The sequence below is a fragment of the Arachis hypogaea genome, chromosome 18 (assembly GCF_003086295.3).
Source record: "Arachis hypogaea cultivar Tifrunner chromosome 18, arahy.Tifrunner.gnm2.J5K5, whole genome shotgun sequence".
NCBI lineage: Eukaryota > Viridiplantae > Streptophyta > Magnoliopsida > Fabales > Fabaceae > Arachis > Arachis hypogaea.
This window is the reverse complement of record NC_092053.1, coordinates 29,285,472-29,312,321: the sequence shown is the minus strand read 5'-3', so window position 1 is coordinate 29,312,321 and position 26,850 is coordinate 29,285,472. Positions and strand designations below refer to the sequence as shown.

The following is a 26,850-nucleotide window of genomic DNA, read 5'->3' as shown; positions in this document are numbered from 1 at the left end:
GAAGCTATAACAGGAACATGCATCAAGATCAAAACAATCAGAGATGGACAGAGCCACGAGGATCTGATCAACCCTTTAGGCAACAATACCTTCCAAACTATCATGGATGACAACCATTCAATAATGCATGTCAGAACAATAGTTATGGTGGACCCCCTTGTAATTACCGACAAGCCCCATCATACGCCTATGAACCACCTCCTCAACACAATTTTGAACCACCACACTTACAAGCCAACTACCATCATTCACCTCTATACGACCCTAACCCGTATCCACCCCAATTCCAACCTAATTACTCCCAAGAACCACCACTTTCCTATGCACCATGTCCATATCCATCACTCCAAGAATCAAGGGAGCAACTCAAGAAAACATTTGAAAAATTTCATGCAACACTTCACCAATTGAATCGAGTGATAAATCGACTACCTTCCTGACGTTTGGACACTCAAGGAACCCCCATGGCTTCATGTGGGCAATATAATAAAGAACGCAGCATGAAAGGAGATACTAGAAACCCCACTGGACAGTAATGAGCACGACTTTGTACTAGAACAAGTGGAGGAAGCTAAAATTACCGAAGAAGAAGAATTGGTTGAAGACTTAGGAGATGCTGAACCTCCATGGGAATCCAGAATTGTGGAGAATTCCGTCAGGAAAAGTGTAGTTGATGCTAAGGAGGATAGTGCACAACCCCCGAAGCAGGAATCCTATGAAGACCTGGACAGAATAACTCAACAAGCAAGTTTCCTTGATAATGAAGATCACGAGTCAAGTTCTCCTAGTAATGAACTTCCATCTGCAATTGAATTCTTTGAGATGGAAGAATCTTCCCCAAGTGAATACGAAGATGATGCAGAGGTAGATTTTTCGCAACCTCCAACTTATGACTTGAGTGATGAGGAAGATATCGAAGACTTAGATCAAGATGTGGTGCTGACTCCGACTCGCATTTGGGTTCTTCCCACGAGTGCAATCCCTCGCAATGTGGCCAGGCAAACCACAGTTGAAGCATCCACCTAAACCAATCTTGCAAAAGTCATATGGATGAAAACACCCACAACGTACACAAGTCAAATCCGGAGAAATCTTACTCTGATTCCCTCTCCCTTTAGCATACTAAAACTGATTCTGAGTGTTCTTTCTGAAGCCTCCTTGTCCTTGAGGCGCATATCCTCCTCTCTTGAAACTCTGACCCCTCAGATGGAAATACTTGCCACGTCCCCAACTAGAGCTTCCTCCGTGAGTTTCCTTGGACGAAGCTACCGTTTTCGCATACTCCTCAACCACACTTGCTTTGTTCACCAATTCGGAGAAGGTACGAATCTCCATAGGAGTTACAGCAGTCATGATGTTATCCTTCAAGCCCCTCTGGTACTTGATACACTTCTAGCTCTCGTAGGTCTCCTGGGCACCCTGACATACCCTAGAAAACCTACAAAGCTTCTCAAATTTGCTTGTGTAGTCGGCCACAGACAAGGAACCTAGCTTCAGCTGCATAAGTTCCATCTCCTTTGCTTCCCTTGCAGACTCAGGAAAATACTTCCTATAGATATCAAGGTGATCAGTCTCAATATCAAAAGCCTAGTGCTTCAATTATCCCATACAGGCACTCACAAACAAGCATACTATGCAATATCAAGTAGATATCCTAATAGCATCAAAGAAAAGGCACGCGGAGTATGCAATGAAGTACAATCGGTCCATCCCTCAGGCTCATGAGGATGAAACGCTCTGATACCACTAAATGTAATACCCTAATTAGCCTAAGCCTTACCTCGTGTCGTAAAGCAAAGGTTAATAAAAGGTTACAACAGTTATAAAGCTCATACATATACTATATAGAAAGAATTAATATAATATAGAAGCCCGATGAAGAATATAGCTCAAAAATAGAATTTGAAAAGCGCAAAACGTACTAACGAAGCTACTAACTTAAAGCACAAGATATAGATATAATATAACAAAGGATAAGAGTATAATTTCATAAGAATCTATCCACGGCTCGCGGAGTTTAAGCCGGCTAGCCATATATAGACGTACAAAAACCAGATAGTTTAAAAACAGCTTATACAGGTTTTTCTCTCTCAATACAAGTCTCTGGGCAAAAACAAAATACAAAGGTGAGAGACATATATAAAATAAATCAAAAGACTCCAAAAGTATCATGATCCTCCGCTTCTGTCACCGTCCAAAGCAACTCACCGAGGTGGGTTGCGACCTGCATCTGAAAAATAACAACAGAATATGGTATGAGAACCGGAGGTTCTCCGTATGGTAACAGTACCCAGTGATGTAAGATATAAGACCCCGGGACGCCAAAGGCAATCCTAGCCTTCATATCCATCACAAGATTCAATCTCAAGGCATAACTAAAATAGTAAAGCATATATAAAACCTTAACATATTAAAAGGGTAATCTAACTTAGAGAATTTCTAGTCTAATAGATCTCTGCTGTCCCACAGCCTTCACCAACCTATCCTCCATGCGATCACATTGCCACCGCCTTCCAAACCTCCTCAATTCCAGTAGAAAGAACAAGTAATATCAATGCAAGTAAAACACAAGTAGAAGGCAAGTAACTCAAGTAAGCAAGTAGACATGTTATACAATTTAGGCATATAATTACAACTCGATAAAGCAAACAAACAGAAAGAAAATACACATGATGAATGCCTGTCCTACTGGCTGTGATATCACATTGTCGGTTCAACTACCAACCCGACACACCTCCATGGAGATGTCGCCCTTCGGAATCATAATTGGGAACCCCTGAGATATGGTGCTCGGATCACCGTCCAAGATTTTGTGCCCCCGAGATATGGTGCTCGGATCAACGAAAGCGAGATTAACCACCGTCCTTACGTCGCCGCTGCTACCTCGATAGGCGGGATTAACTATCGTCCCTGCTGGGCGCATAGTGTCTCATAATCTCAATGTAAAACAGTAGTTCAGCGGTTTTTTAGAAAACATTTTCAATACCTCAATGATTCATCATTGCACATTCGAGTCCTCGACACATCTCAACCACTGTCATATCAACATTTCCATTCTGAGTCCTCGACTCATCTCAACTACTGTCAATGCAACATTTTCTTTTTGAACTCATTAGTTCGTCACATTCTCAATTCGTACATCTTTCGTCCTTCTCAATTCACCAAATCCATCCTCAGTACACCAGAAACCTAAGCCTCTGTTTTCTAATTTTTCAAAGAAAAACCAAATAAGTTCTCCTAAGACCTTTCCCATGATTCAATGCTCAAAAATAAGCCCAAGAGTCTTAATTAGGTGTCATAGAAATATACAATCTTATTGGGAAAGTGAAATGGTTCGAAAACAAAGATTAAGTTATAAAACAGGGTGTGTGCGTACGCACAGGGGTGTGTGTGCGTACGCCAAAGAGAATCTTTAAACGTGTGCGTACGCAAAACTACAAATTTTCATAATTCTGTTCGCTTGCACAAGCTGTGCTAGCGCCCCCAACAGACTGCCTTTCCCAACTTGTGCGTGCGCACAGGGCTGTACATACGCATAGGTTGTAATTCTTCATTAGTTATGAGTGCGCAAGCTTGTGCTAGCGCTCTAAACAGGAAGCCTTCCCCTACCTGTGCGTACGCACAGGGCTGTGCGTGCGCACATGTTTAGAATTTTGCAGGGGTGTGTGTGCACACATACCAAAAATCACAAAATTTTGCAACTTTGCAGAATTTCAGATTTTGACACCAACTTTAAATGATCATAACTTCCTCTACAAAAATCCAAATTTTACAAACTTTATATCAATTTGAAGAGTTTTCAATGGACTTTAATTCTAAACAAATCCCAACAAATTTTGAAAACTGAGGCATGAGTTATGATCAGACAAAATTTACCAAAATTCCCTTTTTACCACATTCCAAAAGTACTCAATTTTCCAAATTCTCAAGCCACATCCAACTAAATCAATACCAAACTTCCATTTACAGCACAATCTACACTCTTGGGTCACAATTCACCATTTATACAATTTTTCTATCACATATCACTATTCTCAACCATCAATATCAAATATGTAATACTATAATCAATCCACATTCAACTTTTCCAACCACATTACCATATCATCAACCTCAATATCACATATATCATACCAAATCACTTCTCAACTTCACACAATCATTCTTCATCATCATATCATAATCAATTTTCATAATCAAACTCAAAAATCATCAATCCATCATAAATCATCATACATCATCATTCAACAATCCAACAACCATTTTAATTCAAACCTATCCTATGGGTTACTAGCCTAAGTGTCCATGAATATTATATATTACATAGAGGAAACCGAAACCATACCTTGGCCGATCCCCAATATGCACCAAAATCCCAATTTGAGCTCAAGATAAGCTTTCAACCACAAGCAAGCCTCCAATTCCACTCCAACAAGCACCAACAAGTTCCAAAGGCTTCCAAACTCACAATAATCAAGCTATATACACACAAATCATCACTAATCAACCTAGGACTCAATTTAATCATAATCTCACAAGGGTTTCAAGAGCTCTTACCTTGCCCAACAGTTTTGGAAGCCAAAACTACAAGCAATCAAGTGCTAGAGTGTACCTAAACATGCAAAACAAGATTTCACTCAAAACCAAACCCTAAAAATTCGAATTTCACAAGGATACGAAAACTAGGCAGGAAAATTCGAAAATCTTACCACAAAACTTAGATAGAAGTGACGGGCTCGACGAGAGCTTCGCGTAGCCGCTGACGGCACGCGAATTGGAGCACCGTAGCTCGAGATATCGCGGATTAAAGTGAGAAGTGAATAGTGCTTCTTCTTCTCCCTTCTCCCTCTTTGCTTTCAGCTGTGTGTGTTGTGTTTAAGTGAGTGTGGTGCTGATTGGGTTCACTTATGAACCTATTTATATGTTAGGCTTGGGCCCGGTCCAACCCGTTAGCGTTTTTAGCCCGTTTGGCCCAACTTTGGGCCAAACTTTTAAAATTAACGCCCGGTTTTTCATTTCTAATATTTTTCTAAGGTTTTTTACTGTTTTCACTTTTTCTCGCGCAGTACCGGGCAGACTTAAACCGGTTCAACCGGTTCAACTGCCGGTTCGTAGTTTTCTCGATTTTTTGTAGAAAATACATTTTCTGACTCAGAAAAACCTACTGAGTCCAAAAATCATATTTAAATCCTCAAATTCTCACTCTAAATTTTTGAAACCTAATTTGGGCAATATTATTAAACTAATTAGGCGGTTATTTAGTCGCCGTTCTTACAGTAAGCATAATCTTGTGTGTTGTGCCCTGCTAATCTTAGCTGGTTACTCATATCTCAAGGAATAACTCGTCACTGTTTAAAAGTATGATTTTCAAGTTCGACCTCTTTGAAGTTTAACCCAAAATTTACTATTTTGTGAGTTTAAGAAATTGACGAATTTCTGCATTTTGGCCAAAACTACCTTGTTTTGGTCCAAATTCGTTTATTAAAAAAAATAAATAGGTCACTGACCTTATATCTCGCGGATATTATCGTCTTTGAGGACTAAAAATACATTTAAGTTCCTGACCTCTTTAAAACTTGGACATTTAAGTACCTCCGTTCACATAGGGATGTCAAATCCAACAGTCAGCCCGCTGCAAGCTCGGGTCCTAATACGAGCCCGAACGATTCTTGTCTTCCTCCACTTCCACTTCTTCTTGAGTTTGATGATACTCCGTCAGTAGCCATGAGACGAAATATTGCTCTCTTTCTGTTTACTATTACTTTGAATTTGAAGAATTAGGGTTTAGAGTAAAATGACGTCGTTTTAACTTCTGGGGACCTATTTGTCATGTTTTAAAAAGTTTCTTTTTACGTGTATATTCGTAACGGCTAGGTCAGTAACACCCTAATTTGTTACCCTTGCTTGCTTACTATCATTTAAGAGATGAAAAGCTACTTCTTTACAAATATGCACATAATGGAAATCTTTTCCCTAGGCTTCACAATAATATATACCTAATTATTTTAAAATTAAAAAATAATTATTCAACAATTTAATCACGTGAAATTTCAAATGATAGAAATAAAAATCGGGTGTCATTAAAATACTATTCTTTTTTTGTTCACCATTATTATGAATTTGAAGGATTAAGATTTAGGATAAAATGGCGTCATTTTGAGTGTTTAAGGATTTATTTATCCTGTTTTAAAAAATTTCCATTCACGTGTATATCCGTAATGGTTAAATTAGCACAACAGAAGCCACATCAAATTTTATTGTATCTAATAGATCTATGTAAATAGAAGAATTTAGATTTTGATTAAAAAAAGTTAAAAACTTAAATGTATTTTTCAATATTTAAGAACAAAGCAGGACAAAAAATTAGACTTATTTGTTTCTTTATTATTATTTTATTATATTTTATTAGAAGATTTAGGATTGCACCCTTCACTAGCCGTTGCACACACTAAAACCCTTTGCTTCTCGGTTCTCACCTCTGCCTCCCGTTTTCTCTCCCACCGTCGCCTCTGTTAGTGGCGGTTGTCTGTCGCTTCCGCTGTCTCTCAGTCTCTCGCGTTCTTCTCAGTTCGGCTTCGCATCTTCCTTGTTCGTCTCTGTTCGATGCCGACGGCTTGTAGTCGTTCTTTGTTCTCTGACTTCCCTCTGTCATGTTCGTCACTGACCGCTGTGTTCTCTCTCTCGTTCGACTCCGTTCATCGCCTCCGCCGTCTCCCTCTCTGACTCCCTGCTCTATCTCATCCACCCCACCAGTTCACAACTTCAGGTTGCCATTAATCATTATAATGCAAATCTGAACATATTTATTTGTGTTGTTAATGGTTATAGAGATTGTAGGCTGTGTTTATCATGTATGAATGTGTGTTATTAGTTACTAATTAGGGATTTAGGATTCTGATATTAAAACTTGATCTTGATAATTTGATAATATGATATATTTTTCAGGATATCTGATAATGTTGTATCTTCCTAGGTCTAGAAGGAAAAACGCATTCCGAAAGGTAAGTGATCGTGGGTGGATGCATGGGATTAATATTCAAGGCAATGATGATGTTGATAACATGTAAGAGGAACAAATGGATTTGAGTTTTAAGCTAATTGTCTGTGAAATTGTTAACTTCCCGCTAAGTGGACTTGTTTGTTGATTTAGAATACCGAACATTTACTCTTTAGTAGAAGTTCATCTCTGTAAGACTCTCGAGTTTGACAACAACCTTGGTTCCCTGGGATATAAGGTCCGGATGTAAATGGAGTCATGTGGCAATGGCTAGGAGGAAAGCTTCTCTTGATTCTGATATAGGAAAGTCCAATGAAAATGATGCAGTGGTGGAAAAGAAGACTTCTAGATCATCCAAAACGAAGAGGGTGACAGCAAGGACGGAGAAAAAATCCAGATGGGTCCCCTGAGGAGAACATTGATGCTTCCGCCAATGAAGGCTTAACTGCCTCTAGCGATGATTCCAAGAAGAGAACTCGAAGGACTCGAAAAAATGGTGCCTTAGTCTTGATGCTGATGATTCATCTGTGATAGATATGCTTTATTTATAAGTGTTGTCTAAACCTGCTATCATTTATAGTTACATCTGTATCTTTTGATTTGGAAGAAGATACGGAAGTCAAGGAAGAGAAAAAGGTTCGAAGACGAAGGAAACCTAAGGAGGAGAAGGTAATTATAGAGGATAAGGCTAGCGAAGGTGAAACAAGTGACCAAGATGAGACTTCCTTTATTGAAAATGTGGATGATGAAAGTGATGATGACTTAGAATGGGTAAAATATGATGAAGAAGATATTAACTATACTTATGGTTGGCCTCCCCTTGTTTGTTGCTTTGGAGCCGCATTATTCTTTTGTTAGGATGCATTGTGGAGCCCTGAAAAATTTGTTAGGGCCCCTGGTACCTCGGCTGGTAGTGTTGCCATTGCTCTTGCCAGCTTGGGTGATAAGGTTGCTTTCATGGGAAAGCTTGGGGATGACGATTATGGTCAAGCAATGCTGTATTATATGAATGTGAATAAAGTTCAAACCCAATCAGTCCGTGTTGATAGTAGAAGGTCTACTGCTGCGTCATCGATGAAGATTGGTAAAAGGAGTAAACTGAAAATGAGTTGCGTAAAACCCTGTGCTGAAGATTGTTTGACAAAGACAGATAAATGTTGATGTGCTGAAAGAGGTATTAACTTGAAGCCCATTTAAGTTTGTATCTTATAGTGGTAGGTTATAGCCTTATAGGCTGATTATTGTTGATATAACACCATTATAGAGCTTGATAATGCCTTTTTTCATTTCAAGGAACCATCATCCATTGTTAGCAAAATCAGAACTTGGAAGATTAACCAATGAACTATTTCATTATCCTATGTTCTATTGTGTTTTTCTGTATTTTACAACACTTAGTCTGTTGATATGGCGCTTTGTTGATGGACATGTTAGTTACAGTAATTTGCATTTGAATGAAAAGTAAAAATATGAAATGTTGCCGCCATTACAGGAATTATTGCTTTCCTTATTGCATTTTAGGTCCTCTGATTGATGTTGATACTTTTTGTTTTTCACTGCTTGAATAATTTAATAACATCTCCTGCAGGCAAACATGTTCTACTTTAGCACACATTCCTTGCTTGATCGTAACATGAGATCCACTACACTACAAGTGATAAAGATTGCGAAGAAATTTGGAGAAGTTGTTTTCTATGATATAAACCTTCCTATGCCACTATGGCAATCTAGGGAAGAAACTAAAACTTTCATTCAGAAAGTATGGAATCTAGCAGACATTATTGAGGTCACTAAGCAAGAACTAGAATTTTTATGTGGGATCACACCAACAGAAGAATTTGACACCAAAAATAACGATTGGTCCAAGTTTGTCCATTATGAACGTGAAGTGGTAGCACCACTTTGGCATGAGAATATTAAGATTTTGTTTGTGACTAATGGAACTTCCAAGATACATTACTACACTCAGGAGTTTGATGGTGCTAGTCTTGGCATGGAGGACCCTCCAATCACCCCCATTCACTTGTGATATGTCGGCATCTAGAGATGGCATTGTTGCAGGTACTTTATAGTGAATTTACATTTAATAATGTCTTTGCCTTAAGAAAAGGACCAATAAATCTCTTTTAAATCATGTCTGACATTGTTATGAAAGAATATTTGACATGAATAGCTTTCAAGCCAATAAATTTGCAAGGAACTTGTATATATAGCCTTTGGAAGTGTTTAAAAGCATGTTTGGGGGTGTTTGCGTCTTCTGAGTTCAGTTTTTGAAAGAGGGGGGGGGGGGGGGGGGAGGGAAGGAATTAAAAGGTTTAAAAGTAAAATAGGTTCACTGATTTTAAAGTAAATCAACATTATTATATATAGAGTTGCACATACATACTTTCTAGCATGAATTTCTAACTGTTAAGAGTGGCTTTAAGATGAAAATTCATGTTTATCCCAAAACTAATGGCGACTTCTCTTTCTTTTCAGCTCTCATGCGAATGTTAACAGTTCAGCCTGATTTCATAACTGATAAAGAATACCTGGAGCGTAGCATCAAGTATGCAATTGATTGTGGGGTTGTAGACCAATGGATTCAAGGCCGAGTGCGTGGCTTTCCTCCACATGAAGATATGGATGACGTGATTCCCGACGACAATGGTATACGCTCAATTACTGAAACCGAGTACCGCACGATAAAGAGTGACCGAGAATTAGAGCCTGAGGACGCATTAGAGCCTTTTTGTTGATCCATGCGCTTAGTAATATTAGTTGAATCTCGCTAGGGAGCCAATAGGGTATCTATATAATGTGTACAATGGGCTATTTATTTGGCCTAATATAAATTAAAAATCAAAATTACCCATATTTACCATAATTCTAAAAGTATTGTTCATTTTTGTGATAACCACCACCACATAATCCCTAATACTAATTTTCCCCCAATCCCATTTTTCCACTGACGGTAACCTTACCCACAAAGCCCTTCACATTTGAAGCTGAACATCCTACCGCCTCCCGCCGCATGGTCTAGAACCTGGCATCAGCGCCGAGCCTCTCTCGCACCCAACCTCCCTCGCGTGTCTCCCGCTGGCCAGACTCCCACGACTCGGCTTATGTCACCGGCGTACACCACCACATAATCCCTAATACTAATTTTCCCCTAATCCCATTTTTCCACTGACGGTAACCTTACACAAAGCCCTTCACATTTGAAGTTGAACATCCTACCGCCTCCCGCCGCATGGTCTAGAACCTGGCATCAGCGCCGAGCCTCTCTCGCACCCAACCTCCCTCGCGTGTCCCCCGCTGGCCAGACTCCCACGACTCGGCTTATGTCACCGGCGTACCGGACACCCACGGCTCACCCTGCAGTGTCGTACCGGAACATCCCGTGTCACCCACCCTTAGTGCCGTACCGGAACACCGCGGCTCACCATTCCTCAGTGCCGTTCCAAACCACCGGGTCTCACCCACCTTCGGCACGACCAGACCCCGCGTTTCACCCTCTAGCGCGCAGCACTCAGTGTGGTCGCCCCCGTGTTTTCCGTCGCAGGTGTCGTTCTTAAACAACTGGAGGTTAGTGAGAAGAATTTTTTTGTGACTATAATTGTTTCTGTTGTTACTGGAATTACATGCGATGAATCTTGTTTGTTGTTTGATTTTTCATAATGAAGAAATCAATTGTTGCAATTTCCATTCGGCGGAACGTGCATAACAAGTTGTTGTTCTAGATATTTGATATTGAAATAATTTTAGCGCGGGAAGATTTGCAAAAGTTTGGTTTAAATAGCGTAGTAGTTTTCGCTCGTGGTGTGGACCTTTAGTTTAAGAATATGTGTATATGTTGTTCAAAGCGGGCTTCGGAATCAATATCTATTATATAGTTCACGTGAAACGGATGGTTACTTTTTCTACCTATCATGATGGTTGTTTTGATATGTATATATTGATCTTCGGGTATGCCATGTTGCGTTGATTGAATGTAATCTTCTTTGCTGATTGTGTTGTTTATAATTGTTTGGGTCGGTCTCTTAGACCCAGTAATTATTTGCTTAAAGCATCATGTCTCTTCATGATCAATAAGCTGTGGTTTTAGTATTTTGTTGTGACTTTCATTTGATTAGATGATGTTCTCGTTCTTCCATGGTTGAGTTAGTTGAGTTGTTTTTTTTAAAAGAGACATGCTATCTTTTGTGTTGTTTGTTGCAGTGGTTAATTCCTAACTGTTGAAGGGGCCATTGGTGGGTGTATGCGTTTTAGGTGAATGCGAAGCGTCTAGTGATGATTGACAGTTTGCATTCTGTATTGCCTAGTGATGAACGGGATAAACTCGATGCATATGTGGTAACATTATATTCTTTTTTCCGCTAGAGAATTGTAATAGCTTATTCTATAGCACATTATTCGACTATATCGTTGCTTGATTTCAAGGGGAGACTGCTTGAGGACATGGCTAGAGTTGCAATTCCCGCATATGTGCAGACTACATACAGCCCGCCTCGTTCTTACACCAGTGTTCCAAAGCAGCCGAACAAATGAGATGAAAATACAGCTCACTTTTTTTTCTTTTTGTTTTTTTAACATGCGGCATACCTTGTGTAATATTGTGTAATCCCGATAGTATAAATGTTTTACTTGCCTGTACCTCTGATTGTGGCATCTACGTTATTAAGTTCATGAGAGTTGGACCGAAAGCCGTGCTCTTGATGAATGGAACGAGATGACTTTAATAAACTTTTCGGCATATATCATGCGTAAATTGGAACATATATTACTGTAACGGTTATTACTCCTAACTCGTCTCGTAAATCTTCATACAGGAAATCCTTAGATCATACAGGATGGAGTTGATGTTAGACATTGTCTGTGGGCCACAAAATGCATTGGTTGATCGGGTTTTTTCATTATTGGAGGACAAAGCCAAACCTGTACGACACAATCAACCACGGAACAAGCAAAAGGAAGATAGATCTCCATTCACTGCACCTAGCACGAGGACGTTGAAAAACGTGCCGAAGGATTACCAAATGGAAGGAAGATCAAAGGGAGGAAGAAGTAGCATACTTAAGTTTAACTTTTGTGAATTTAATTAACTTAGGTTATTTAGGTTATTTACTGGTTATAGTCTTGGGAGATTTATTTATGATATATTTGGAGGACTTGTTTTCAGTTGATACTTTTTTTGTTTAAACTTATGTGGATCCTATTGGTGTGTCATGCCTGAATAACTGTACACTAACCTATTCACTGGAATTTAAACAAAAAAAAAAGTATCAATTGAAAACAAAAAAAAAAGTATCAATTGAAAACAAGTACTCCAAATGTATCATAAATAAATCCTCCAAAATTATAACTAGTAAATATCCTAAATAACTTAATTAAATTCACAGAACTTAAACCTAAATACGCTACTTCTTCCTCCATTTGATCTTCCTTCCATTTGGTAATCCTTCGGCATGTTGTATCAACGTCCTCGTGCTAGGTGCTGTGAATGGAGATCTATCTTCCTTTCGCTTGTTCTGTGGTTGAGAACCCGATCAACCAATGTATTTTGTGATCCACAGACAATGTCTAACATCAACTCCATCCTGTATGATCTAAGGATTTCCTGTATGAAGATTTACGAGAAGAGTTAAGAGTAATAACCGTTACAGTTATATATGTTCTAATTTACGCATGATATATGCCGAAAAGTTTATTAAAGTCACCTTGTTCCATTCATCAAGAGCACGGCCTTCGGTCCAACTCTTCATGAATTAATAAAGTAGATGCCACAATCAGAGCTACAGGCAAGTAAAATATTTATGCTATTGGGATTACACGAATTTTACATAAGGTATGCCGCATGTTAAAAAAATAAAAAGGTGAGCTGTATTTTCATCTCAATTGTTAGGCTGTTTTGGAACACTGGCATAAGAACGAGGCGGGCCGTCTGTAGCCTGCACGTATGCGGGGAATTGCAACTCTAGCCATGTCTTCAAGCAGTCTCCACTTGAAATCAAGCAACGATACAAGTCGAATAATGTGCTATAGAATAAGCTATTACAATTCTCTAGCGGAAAAAGGAATATAATATGTTACCACATATGCATCGAGTTTATCCCATTCATCACTAGGCAGTACATAATGCAAACTGTCGATCATCACTAGACTCTTCGCATTCACCTCAAACGCATACACCCACCAATGGCCCCTCCAACAGGTAGGAATTAACCATTGCAACAAACAACACAAAAAATAGCATATGTCTCTTTAAAAAATACAACTCAACCATGGAAGAACGAGAACATCATCGAATCCAATGAAAGTCGCAACAAAATACTAAAACCACAGTTTATTGATCATGAAGACACATGATGCTTTAGGCAAATAATTACTAGGTCTAAGAGACCCATACAAACAATTATAAACAACACAATCAGCAAAGAAGATTACATTCCATCAATGCAACAACATGGCACACCCGAAGATCAATATATACAGATCAAAACAACCATCATGAGAGGTAGAAACCGTTTCACGTGAACTATATAATAGATATTTGATAAAGAAGCCTGCTTTGAATAACATATACACATATTCTTAAATCAAAGGTCCACACAACGAGCGAAAACTACTACGTTATTTAAACCAAACTCTTGCAAACTTTCCTACGTTAAGATTATTTCAATATCAAATATGTAGAACAACAGCTTGTTATGCACGTTCCGGTGAGTTGAAACTGCAACAATTGATTTCTTCACTATGAAAAATCAAACAACAAACAAGAATCGGTTGTTTAACAACACCTGCGACGGCTAACACGGGGGCCACCATACTGAGTGCTGCCATTGAGTGCTGCCGGCGCCGGAAGAGGAGCGCGCTAGAGGGTGAAACGCGGGCTAGAGGGTGAAACGCGGGGTCTGGTCGCGCCGAATGTGAGTGAGACTCGGTGGTTTGGAACGGCGCTGAGTAAGGGTGAGCCGCGGTGTTCCAGTACGGCGCTGAGGGTGGGTGTCCGAGGGTGTTCCGGTACGGCGCTATTGCAGGGTGAGCCGCGGGTGTCCGGTATGTCGGTGACGGAGGCCAAGCCGCGGGAGACACGCGAGGGAAGCGTCGCTGATGCCAGGTTCCACACCATGCGGCAGGAGACGGTGGGATGTTCAGCTTCGAATGTGAAGGGCTTTGTGAATAAGGTTACGATCAGTGAAAAAATGGGAATTGGGAAAAAATTAGAATTAGGGATTATGTGGTAGTGGTTATCACAAAAATGAACAACACTTTTAGAATTAGGGTAAATATGGATAATTTTGATTTTTAATTCATATTAGACCAAATAAATCCATTGTACATATTGTATAGATACCCTATTGGCTCTCTAGCGGAATTCATTAGAAGAAAGGAACATCAAACTTAAGGCTATTTTCGAAAATTTTTAAATGTCGGAATCTCCTCTAATATGTGGCTATGTGCCATTCCTTCTCTCCTTTGCCTTCTCTACCATCACTCCCAGACGGACCCTATATATGGTCCCAAACCGTGGAAAGCTAAAAGCAAGAATCTTATTTCAAGTTATTCATTTTTTCTATGATTATTAACTATTTGATGAGTAATTAGTTACTTTTTTTTCTGCAAGTAAATACCTTGACATCCACCTTTCTTTTCTTTTCCTCCTCCTGGGATATAACAGATCTTTTTTTTACATATATGACCAAAAATATCTGTCAATCAAAAGCTACAAGTGAAATGTTTAAACAAAATTTGAGAATCAAATACAAAAAGGAAGACCAAGGTTTGTGGGAATTTCTTAGTTGAATAGAATTGGGTCAAGAGTGAAGATAATGCACATAATAAATTTTTATTGGTGGACTTTTTCTGTTCTGAAAAAGAAAAAACGCAATACTCAAAGTTTATTCAACACTGGTAAGGACATGCTGATTATTTTGGGTGTGTAAGCATTATTCCCATTTGACATACACTTTCATTAATTGTACTCCATGCTTCTCTGCTCCAGTCAGCACTGGCAACATGTCAGTGTTTTACATGACCTTTAGATGCGAGTGACATGGCAAACAAAATCAGCAATGGCTTTGTTGCATAAAGCCAAGTCAATGTATAGAAGAATTCAGCATCAGAGTTGGTGACAAATTCATTGTCTAGATTCCATGGCAGAACGTTTATGTTTTAGAATTGCATCGCAAAGCTTCACAGCATCACAATTATCTTTGACATTATGCACCCTAACAATGTTAGCTCCAGCCAGAACACCCGCTGTTATAGAAGCAATGGTAGCAGGATCCCTCTCAACAGCAGAAGGTCTGGAACAAATGTCACCTAGAAATCTCTTTCTTGAGGGTCCAATAAGTATAGGAGCACGAGAGATGGCAAAGCTACTCTTGGCAATCTTAGCTCGGATAGCAGGAAGTCCTGTGAGGATATCCAAATTGTCTTCAGTTTTTTTTGAGAATCCGATACCAGGGTCAATAATGATCCTCCATGCTGGGATTCCTGACAGTTCTGCCTGCCTAACCCTTGAATATAACTCGGAGGACACCTCCTTGCAAACATCATCATATTTCAGGTTTTCACTGCTCTGCATAGTGCATGGGTCCCCCCTCATATGCATCGCAACATAAGGAACATCTAGATCTGCAATGACCTTGAACATATTAGGATCTAACTGCCCTGCAGATACATCATTTATAAGATGAGCCCCTCTACTAACTGCTTCTGAAGCAACATCTGAGTAGAAAGTATCAACAGATATGAGCTTTCCCTCTAACTCGGGCATTGACTTTACAGCTTCTAGGACAGGGATTAATCTACTTAATTCTTCTTCAACAGAGATCCTAGATGCCTTTGGTCGCGTAGACTGAGCACCAATATCAATTATATCTGCTCCCTCTGAAATCATTAATCGAACTTGCGATACAGCAGATTCCACAGACTGGAAATTCCCCCCATCACTAAAACTATCTGGGGTCAAATTAAGGATGCCCATAACGGAAGTTCTCAAGGACCAATCAAGTAAGCCATTTGCAACAGGCATTACCCTACATATACCATCCTGTCCAATAAGCGATTCCCCGCCTAATTTTTCCCATAATTCATATAGTCCACCAGAATGGCTCGAAAATGAATGCCAACTAGCAACTGTATCATTGTCAATAGCTGATCCCAGTAAATCCACCAAAGGGGCGATAACAAAAGGCCGCTCCCAAATTCTTTCATGAGGTATATTGAGAATATCAGACCTGACTTTATATTTACCGTAGAATAAAATGTCTAAGTCGATTGGCCTTGGACCATACCTTATTCCATCGGTTCGCCCGAGGTTCTTCTCAATTCTTTTGAGCGCAGCCAATAATTCATGTGGACCTAGTTTAGTAACAGCTCTAACTGCAGAGTTGATAAAGCAAGGTTGATCAGTAATGTATGCTGGTGCTGTCTCATACAAACAAGCATGCCTTGTGACCTGTATGCCTGACTTCTTCATCATTTTCAAGGCTTCCTTGAAGTTATGAACCCTATTACCTACATTACTTCCCAAAGCAATCACCACATCCTCATCTTGTGAGAGAGCTTCCACTGAGGAATTTTGTTCTGTGTGAAGACAGGAGAAGCTCGATACTGCATTCAAAATCAAAACAGATCAATGAGGACCACAAAATAAATATACAATTTAGAAACAGTCCAATTAAATAAAGCATACAAATAAAGGGGGAAAAGGGGGGAATAATTCATTCATGCTCTACAACTTGATTCCGAAGTCTTATGATTAAGAATCTTTGGCTTTTAAAACTTTAACTAATGAAAAGCCAGTCCAATGACTAATACAGGAATAAGACCTTTTACAGTTACAAGATCTAATTCACCACACACATGGATCTAATTTGATTTTCGGTATATGGTCATAGAAAATTCAATCACAAAACAAGATTTGATGAAGCTTTACAAAAAGGTAGCTTGGTTGAGAAATTTAATTCTAAACATTACCATTAAGATACTTTTTGGCCGTGAAAACCTGATGCCTGGGCAGTCCCAGACACTTCAGTATACCCATCTGAGCAGAGGCTTCCGTCTTGGAGAAACTTTGAAGTGAAATATGCTACCTCTCTGGTTTAATGAATGAATTACACTACAAGAAGGCGGCATGGTAAGGAACCAATATCAAGAACCCTCAAAGCACATAGATAAATAGAAGAAAACCTGAGATGCTTTCAAGGACTGATCAGCAGCCTCTTTTCTCTTATCACCATACTTGATTTCGGCCATAATAGTTCCCCTTCCTGCAAATAACAAAGCAAAAACAATCAAATTCCAAATTCCTCAAATAGAAAGACGTCAGAGAGAATGAAACGAGAGAACAAAATCAACCCACAACTTATAAAAGAAGACACTAGGTACACCACCAGAACAAGATGGAACAAGGTGTTCATCAATAAGAACCATGATATCAGTGCAGATATCAGTCAACTCAGATTCAACTTTGTTCCTATAATCCTTAATCATATAAGTAGCCACCATCAAGACTTCAAGTTTATATAGGTACTAATTTTATTCCTCATGTGAAGTGTGTATGCTACACAAATCAGTTGCAAGTTCTCAATGATATCCAAAATGCCTCTTGTCACTTAGGTTGCGAGAACCGAACCGGTCAATGAACCGGTAAAGTGATTGGTTCATTGGTTTAATGGCTCAACCGGAATTCAACCGAAGTTCAACCGATTTAATTAAATATTAAATAAAATTATTAAAAATTCAACATATAAGTCCAAATATTTAAATTTAATAATTTTTAACCTAATAAAATTTAAAATTTCACAATTTCACCTAATAAATTATCAATAATTTATCAATAAAAGTTCATAAACAACATCAAACATCAAAGTTTATAATTAAAGTAAATCAAATCGCACAATAAATGACAAACATAATGTTCAACATACAGCCAAAAAAATTTAACCATCAGAAAATCAGCAGCCAAAAAAAATTTAACCATAAGAAAATCAGCAACAACATCATTCATTTCCCATAATCAGCAACATTTCAAAAAATCAGCAACTCAGAAAAAAGCAGACATTAATAAAATCATTATTATTAACTCAGCAACTCAAACTTAAACCCTGCAACTCATAATTAAACCTAACTCAGTAACTCAGAATTAAACAAGACCATCAAAAAATCAGCAACAACATCATTCATTTCCCATAATCAGCAACATCATTTCAGAAAATCAGCAACTCAAAATAAACAAACATTAACAAAATCATTATTATTAACTTAGCAACTCAAACTTAAACCTAACTCAGCAACTTAGAATTAAACAAGACCATCAGAAAATCAGCAACAACATCATTCATTTCCCATAATCAGCATCATCATTTCAGAAAATCAGCAACTCACTAAGCAAACATTAACAAAATCATTATTATTAACTCAACAACTCAAATTTAAATCCAGCAACTCACAATTAAACCTAACTCAGCAACTCAGAATTAAACAAGACCATCAGAAAATTAGCAACATCATCATTCATTTCTCATAATCAGCAACATTTCAGAAAATTCAATAATCAACCATAATTAACCTAAAAGTCAAAACAAAATAACAACAATCCAGCCCTGTTAACAACAATGAACAACGAAGAGGGATGTTGGCCTCGGACACACACAGAGCTCGAAGAGACGACGACCGACCCAGCAACCTTCGCAACGGCGACGCCACCGGGTCAACGCATCCTTCGTGTGATGGTGACGAGTAGATGAGCGATGAGAACTGAGAAGAGTTCGGCGATGTGATGAGAAGAGTGTGACGGCACTCACGTTTTGTCCCCGCCGGCGGCGACAGCGCCCTCTACAAGAGGAGAAGAGTTCGGCGATGAGGGATGGTGATGGTGGCTAGCTGGGCTTAGGGTTAGGTTTCACCATTTCAGAGAGTAAAAGAAAGGGGGTGCTTGGGTCTTCTCTTCTTCCTTCTAAATTTTTTCCAAGGTTCTGAAAACTGGACCGGTCATCAAACCGCTTTAGTCACTGGTTCACTGGTTTATTGGTCTAACCGGTCCAACCGGTGGTTCAACTGAAAAAACCGTTTTAGAATAAAATAATAAATAAATTATAAAGGACCAAAGATGAGGGTACTCCAAGAACTCCTATTAGATGCAACAGCATTCAACATTATCACATATTCTCACACACACATACAAAGCTTTAACTCAGAGAACAACCACAGCAAGTGACTTGGAAAGAAAATGTAAACACCGAAACAATCACAAGCATACAAAACATGTGAATATTATTATAGCAAACATAATAATAAAATAGCTCTTCTAATGCGTCTTCAAAAATATCCCAAATCAAGAAAACTACATAATCTGATCCACTTGATTCAGAAAGTTACATATATTAGAAAAATTAAGAATCAACAAAAAGAAAAAAAAAGGAAGGCCTGGTTGATTCGATTCAATTGCTTGAGATGAAGAATCAAACAGGGCTGAGAAGCTGAGAGTTTAAATGTTAAACCTCAATATTCAAGTAACATGACTCCATTATTGTTATTATTACACCCTTCTAATGTCACAAATTCAATATATATTATAGTCCGTTGATACTTGTGTATTCACAACTTGGCCTCATCATTCTGATTCATACCTTAAGTAGAAGAAAAAGTCCCAATAAGCTTTCATTACAATTTTATCCAGAGAGTTGGGGCTTTGGTTCGGAGTTCATGCCAATGATAATGACGAGAGGGATGAATCCGTGAATCAGTAACATTGGCAGTGCAAATTTTAAGAAAGTTCACCACAATGATTAACAACAAAAAGCACTGAAAGAACACTCAGTAATATAGGCAGTGCAAATTTTAACAAAGCTCATCACAATGATTAACAACAACAAAAAGCACTGAAAGAACAGTGAATCAGTAACATGGGCAGTGCAAATTTAAAATTTAAAAGTTATCAATTTAAAATTTATCATCAAATACAATCGGTGAGCAAATACAATACAATCAAACACTGACTGAGCATTCTGTTCTGATTCTGTGACTGGGAAGCAACAAATTCAGCAACAAATGCAAGTTACAGCATCAAAATTAACAAATCCTAGTAAAGTCCCGAGTTACAGCAAAAAGGCAAATTTATTGATTACCAATTCAGCAACATGCAGAAATACAGGGAGAAGGGAAATCTGGAAAAGAGAGAACACTAAACCAAAACATTAACCAATAATCACACTAAACCTGCAACCAGCAATTACAAAACAGCAACAAACATTAGTACATTATAAAACATTCCAAAACAGTGATGACACTAAACCTGCATAGTAAATAATCTCAAAGACAATGATCACCAATATCCAGCAAATAAACAATAAATACACAACAACAATTTAGCAAATAAACAAGAACAAGACCTAAATAGAAAATCCAACAAATTAAGTCGCAGCAACCAAACAATTTGACAAATTAAAACAACAGCAGCCCAACAATTTAGCAAATCAACTTAACAAATTCAAGAACAGAAAATCACAACAAAACAAAAAAAAAAAAATAAAAGTAACAGACGAACACAAGAACCATTAGCAAATTAACAAGTTCACAATAACAGTTAAAAAATTTACCTGAATAACACTAATGCAAGTGGAATCATCATGCTAACATGTTTTCTGCAAAGATGCTATTTGTACAGCTAAAATTTCCTAATTACTATAATCCAATTATTCTAATTTCACATGCAATCAACTTACTAGGTTTCTAAAAGCTAGAAATTATAAAAGCTAAAATTTCCTAATTACTATGATCCAATTATTCTAATTTCACATGCAATCAACTTACCAGGTTTCTAAAAGCTAGAAATTATAAAACCAACCAGAAATATGGTTAAAGCATTTCATCAAACATGTTGAGTGCGGTAAAATTAAAAGGAAATAAGAGAATTCAAAGCTTAATTTCAATGTGATAGAGAAGAGAACATAACTATTGTAACTTTAATTTAGTCTATGAAAAAATCCAAACCACTACCAAATCAAATAATTACTTATTGTAATAGAAATCAGAAGTTGCAGAGTTTGAAGAAGAGTATTGGTGTTGTGTGAGTGTATTGTCTGGTGGCGGGTTTAGGGAACTCACGGCGGGACAAAAGAGAGCAGTTCGACGGCTGAGTGGAGCGCGCGGGTTGGTGGCAGAGTTTGAAGCAGAGCAACGTGGCTTCCAGACGAACGCGAACTCGAACGGTGAACAGCGAGTGAACGCGAACGGTGAACGCCGAGCGAACGCGAATGGCGAAGAACGCGAACGAAGACGCGAACGTGAACGGCAAACAAACGGCGACGGAAGCGCGGCTGAGCAGACAAAGACGACGGACGCCGAGCTCGAGGAAGCAAGCGCGATCGGTGACAGCGAACAGGGGTTGAAGATTTGGAGCACGATGGAAGCTAGATGACGGATGGCGAACTTTGAGTGCGACGGACGGCGGCAGTATGCCACTCCTTGTGGCGGTGGTGTAGGCTTACAGTGCTAGGGTTTTGTGGTTGGGTTTGGGTGATTTCTCTGACTGAAAGAAAGAAAGGGAGGGAGAAAGGGAGAAAGAAACGAATGAGCTTCCTTTGTTGTGTAAACCGGCCGGGTTCCGGTTCGGTCCGATCGGCCGGTTCTCGTCCAGTTCAACAATTTTTTACTGGTTTTATGATTTTTGGTTTTACGTGTCTGACCGAATTGTTAGTATTATCGGTTCGCAGTTAATTCGGTCCGACCGACCGATCTGATCCGATTTTCAGAACATTAATTTTTTCTTTTAAACAATAGCAAGATGGCGCCGTTTTTTAAGTGATGCACCGAACCGGAAACAATGAAAAAATCCGGCTGGTTCGGACGGTTCACCAATTAACTGTCAGTTCGGCCGGTACTCTGACCAGTTTTTTGCAGGACGGTTTTATACCGTAACCGAACTAGCTAAGTGACTGGCCGGTTCGGTTCGGTTTCCAGACTATCCAAGAGTGATTCTGATTCTTTGTTGTTATAATTTCATTATATAGAATTACAGATTAAACCTCTGAAAATGTATGCAAAGAAAATTTCAGATATGTTAATGAGCAGAATAAAGTCAAAGGTTAGTACCTATTGCAAAGAAGACCAATGACAGTTATGTAGGTACCTAAGTGAGAAGCAATGTAGAACATAGTAGAGAAGAGGGCTATGCATAACTGGTAGATCAAAATTAATTTTAACACAAGATGCTAATTTAAGAATTTTACTCTAACTAAATGATTTAAACAAAAGTAAAAGAAAATGACAAAGGCAATTACAAAATCCCAAGAACCCGAACTCCAAGGCAACAGATTGTGTATGAAGGAGCAAAAAACACCGTACCCAGAAGAAGGATGAAGTGGTGAACGGTGATGGTGAAGCTTCAAGGGTTGCACTAGCAGAGAAGACACCAACTACGGCGAAGGAAGCAACCTCATCAAAACACATACACAGAAGTGATTGGTGGTGCTGCGAGATTGCCGATGTCCTTCCTCTAGAGGCGTAAGAGAGTCAGAGAGAGTTGAGAGAAATTAGGAACTAGGTTTGGTCCTGGTTAACAACGGTTAAAAAAAATTGCATTTAAAAAAATCAGTTATTTTAAATCAGATAAGATTTTTTAACCGGTTTGATCAATTTTTGGATAATGAACAGCTCTATGTCACGGTAAATTTTAGAAGGTTAAATTTAACAGTGTTTGTAGAGTTTTCTAGAGTATTTGAGAATGCTCTAGATGGTTCTGGAACGTTCTAGAATGTCCTAGAAGTTCCTGGAATATCCTAGAAGGTTCTAGAAGACTCTAGAAGATCATAGAGTATTCTAGAAGAGTGTAGATGTATAGAAGTATAAAGAGTGGTATGGAATAATCTAGAAACAATTGGAAAGTTGTGGTAGGATAGATATTTGTAAAGAAGGTTCTGGATGATTAATCTGGACCGTTGATTAGATTTGATCTTAACCATCCATTGAGAAGGTGGATGGCTATAAATAGGAGGTAAGAGTTAGTGTAAGGTGTGTGAATCATTTGTAACCACACTTGAGCAATAAAGTGTTCTTTCACCAAAGCTTCCTTTCTCTTGTGTTCTCTTGTGTTCTTAGCTTTCTTGCTAAGTATTGAGGGTTAGGCTGACTTGGTCTTAGCTCAAGAGGTTGAGTAAGTCCGAGTGCCGGCACGGTAGCGTTGGAGTGTGTCCAAGGCCGTGACAATTTGGTATCCGAGCAAGGTTCGAGAGGGAGCACAAGTAATTTGTGGGTATGGCTTCTAGTATCACCATGGAGCATATTGAGTCTCAAAGGGGAAGGAATGCTATTCCTTCTCAATGGAGAGGCAAGAAGGTCCGTTCTTCAAGTGAGCCTAGAGGTAAGGACTCTAACTTCTTAGAAGAAAGAGTTTCTGTGTTGGAGAATGTTCTATCCTCTATGGATGAGCGCTTCCAAAGGATAGAACATGACAAGGAGACCCTCGAGGCTCACGTGTTAGGAGAACTAGATACTTTCAAAGAAAGCATGCTCCAAATCGAAGAGAAGCTTGAGAATTCCTTAAAGATATTTGAGGAAGTTTGAGTTTGGTTCGAGGAGGCAAAATCTCGACCAACCATTATAAGGGAGACGACAAAGATTGATCTCCCCAAGCCAAAGGAGTTCAAGGGCGTAAGGGACGCTCGCGAGGTGGAGAACTTCCTATGGCAAATGGAGAGGTACTTCGAAGGCCAAGGGGTGGTCGAAGAAGCAATAAAGGTACGCACTGCAGCTCTCTACCTTTCTGATAATGCTACTTTGTGGTGGAGAAGAAAGTGCGTAGATATGGAAAAGGGTACTTGCAACATAGCCACATGGGAAGATTTCAAAAGAGAGTTGAAAAGACAATTCTTCCCTGAGAATGTGGTTTATGAAGCAAGGAAGAAGTTGAGGGAGTTGAAGCACAAGAGTACGATTAGCGACTACGTAAAGGAGTTCACTACTCTCACGCTTCAAATCCCCAACTTAGCATCAGAGGATGCATTGTTCTTCTTCATTGATGGACTCCAACCTTGGGCAAAGCAAGAACTACAAAGAAGGAATGTTAAGGATGTCGATGAGGCCATCGTGGTGGCCGAATCACTCACTGAGTATCATAGGGGAGACTCTAAACCCAAGTCTTCCTCCAAGCCTAGTTCTGCTAAAGGTGGGGGAGACAAGAGGAAGAGCTTCTCAACCAAGAAGGAAGGAAAATACTCTTCAAAGAAAGAGTACGAAGAAAAGAAGAAGGCTTTCGTGCCCAAAGGAGGATGCTTCGTGTGCAAGGGACCGCACCAAATGAAGGATTGTCCCAAGCTAAGGACTTTGGCATCTATCGCTGAGGAACGAGAAGCTCAAACTCAAGTAACTGAGTGTGTTGGATCTATCCAACACATAAATGCTGTGAAGACCAAAGAGGCAAGTACTGCAGAAAAGAAAGGCTTGATGTATGTCAAAGCCTTTATCAATGAAAAACCTGTCATGGCTATGATCGACACTGGTGCTACACACAACTTCATCACGCCTGATGAAGCAAGGAGGCTTGGGTTGAAGATCACCGAAAAGAATGGTTGGTTCAAACCCGTGAATACCAAGGGTGAACCCCTTAAGGGAGTAGCAAAAGGGGTTGAGATGACTCTTGGTTCTTGGAAGGGCCTTGTGGATTTCTCAGTAGCACCCATGGACGATTTTAAAATAGTCATCGGGCTCGATTTGCAAAGGAAGGCAAATATAATACCTATGCCATACTACGACGTAGAATGCGTCATGGAGAAATGGTCTCCATGCATGGTCCCTATAGTCTCTAAAGTTGGAGGACCACCGATACTCTCCGCTATGCAACTCAAGAAAGGGTTCAAGAAGGGAGAGATTACATATTTGGCTCTACTACAAGAGGAGTCAACACTTGAAAGAGAAGACGTTCCTCCCAAAATCAAGGAAGTCCTTGAAGAAAATAAGGATGTGATGCCTCCCGAGTTGCCAAAACAACTACCACCTAGGAGGAAGGTGGACCACAAGATTGAATTGGAGTTAGGAGCAAAGTCGCCCGCCTCAACACCGTATAGAAGGGCACCGCCAGAACTCGAGGAGTTGAAGAAGCAACTCAAGGATTTGCTAGATGCTGGGTTCATCCGTCCATCGAAGGCACCTTATGGCGCACCAGTCTTATTCCAAAAGAAGCATGATGGTTCATTGAGGCTATGCATCGACTATCGAGCACTTAACAAGGTAACCATCAAGAACAAATACCCCATTCCTTTGATAGCCGATTTGTTTGATCAACTTGGTAGAGCCAAGTGGTTCTCAAAGCTAGATTTGAGGTCAGGATATCACCAAGTGAGAATTGCTGATGGTGATGAGCCTAAGACCACGTGTGTCACGAGGTATGGATCGTATGAGTGGTTGGTGATGCCTTTTGGCTTGACCAATGCTCCTGCGACCTTCTGTACCTTGATGAACGAGATCTTTCGACCTTACCTTGATCGGTTTGTAGTGGTCTACTTGGATGACATTGTTGTCTATAGCAATACTTTGGAGGAACATGTAGAACACTTACGAACCGTGTTCAAGATCTTGCGAGAGAATAACCTATATGTGAAGAAGGAAAAGTGTTCCTTTGCAAGGGACGAAGTCCACTTCTTGGGACACATCATTAAAGGTGGAACTCTCTGCATGGATCAAGGAAAGGTGAAGGCTATCAAAGAGTGGGAGCCGCCAAACAAGGTATCTGAATTGAGGTCATTCCTTAGGTTGGCTAATTACTATCGGAGGTTTATCAAGGGATACTCTGCCAAGGCTGCACCATTAACTGATCTTCTCAAGAAGAACCACTCTTGGGAATGGTCAAAGGAGTGTCAAAAGGCTTTTGATGAGTTAAAGGCTGCTATCACAGAAGGACCAGTACTAGCACTACCCGACTACTCAAAGGTGTTTGAAGTCCACACTGATGCTTCTGACTACGCTATTGGAGGAGTTCTGATGTAAGAAGGACATCCTATTGCCTTTGAGAGTCGCAAGTTGAATGATACAGAGAGGCGATACACTGTCCAAGAGAAGGAGATGACTGCGGTGGTGCATTGTCTGAGAACTTGGCGTCACTACTTGCTTGGTTCACACTTTATCGTCAAGACAGATAACGTGGCTACAAGCTACTTCCAAACTCAAAAGAAGTTAAGCCCCAAACAAGCTAGGTGGCAAGACTTCTTGGCTGAGTTTGATTTCGAATTCGAATACAAGTCAGGCAAGACTAATGTGGTAGCAGATGCGCTGAGTCGCAAGGCTGAGTTAGCGGCCATTTCTATGGTGGAAGGAGATATTATGCATATCATCAAGGAAGGGTTGCATCACGATCCATTAGCCAAGAAGTTGGTGGAGTTGGCTAGAGAAGGTAAGACCAAAAGATTTTGGTTAGAAAACGACCTTCTCTACACAAAAGGGAGAAGACTATACGTTCCTAAATGGGACAATCTGAGAAGGAAGTTGGTAAGAGAATGCCACGACACCAAGTGGGCTGGTCACCAAGGTCAGCGAAGGACCTTAGCACTCATTGAATCTTCTTATTATTGGCCTCAAATGAGAGATGAAGTGGAGAGCTATGTGAAGACTTGTCTTGTGTGCCAACAAGATAAGATTGAAAACAAGACACCAAGTGGGTTGTTGGAACCTCTGCCTCCATCAGAGCGACCGTGGGAAAGTGTCTCTCTAGATTTCATCTCTGCCTTACTGAAGTCCGAGGGGTTTGGATCTATTCTCGTGGTAGTGGATCGATTTTCGAAGTATGCTACCTTTATACCTGCCCCTACTGACTGCACTGCAGAGGAAGCAGCACGACTATTCTTCAAGAATGTGGTGAAGTATTGGGGATT

At 39.6% G+C, this 26,850-nt stretch overlaps 1 protein-coding gene, 1 long non-coding RNA gene and 1 pseudogene across 11 annotated transcripts; 1 reads left to right on the top strand and 2 right to left on the bottom strand.

Moving 5' to 3' along the window:
• Positions 1 to 6,603: 6,603 nt before the first annotated feature.
• LOC112769848 (fructokinase-like 2, chloroplastic) lies at positions 6,604 to 9,893 on the top strand (annotated as a pseudogene).
• Positions 9,894 to 12,265: 2,372 nt separating this feature from the next.
• On the bottom strand, positions 12,266 to 14,453 carry LOC140181155 (uncharacterized). Its single transcript, XR_011875876.1, has 2 exons — positions 12,697 to 14,453; positions 12,266 to 12,596 (listed from the first exon to the last, which is right to left on the bottom strand). It is a non-coding gene; the product is annotated as an uncharacterized lncRNA (long non-coding RNA).
• Positions 14,454 to 14,760: 307 nt separating this feature from the next.
• LOC112772868 (folate synthesis bifunctional protein, mitochondrial) lies at positions 14,761 to 22,546 on the bottom strand. 10 transcript variants are annotated; one of them, XM_072224050.1, is made up of 5 exons: positions 21,095 to 21,541; positions 18,642 to 19,045; positions 17,177 to 17,256; positions 16,964 to 17,105; positions 14,761 to 16,597 (listed from the first exon to the last, which is right to left on the bottom strand). In XM_072224050.1, exons 4-5 carry the CDS (start codon positions 17,028 to 17,030, stop codon positions 15,117 to 15,119), a joined length of 1,548 nt encoding a protein of 515 aa, XP_072080151.1. In that variant the 5' UTR covers positions 17,031 to 17,105; positions 17,177 to 17,256; positions 18,642 to 19,045; positions 21,095 to 21,541; the 3' UTR covers positions 14,761 to 15,116. The 10 variants fall into 10 exon arrangements, with proteins under 10 accessions (XP_072080151.1, XP_072080152.1, XP_072080150.1 ...); XM_072224051.1 differs by having other exon boundaries at positions 18,675 to 19,045; XM_072224049.1 differs by having other exon boundaries at positions 18,793 to 19,045.
• Between the last annotated feature and the right edge of the window lie 4,304 nt (positions 22,547 to 26,850).

What these genes read in the sequence shown, in the direction of transcription:
- LOC112772868 (XM_025817874.3), bottom strand. Translation starts at nt 17,030, where the DNA reads ATGGGTATACTGAAGTGTCTGGGACTGCCCAGGCATCAGGTTTTCACG. An exon ending in GGCCAAAAAGTATCTTAATG is followed by an intron (nt 16,598 to 16,963) that starts GTAATGTTTAGA and finishes TTTTGAATGCAG; the next exon opens with TATCGAGCTTCTCCTGTCTT.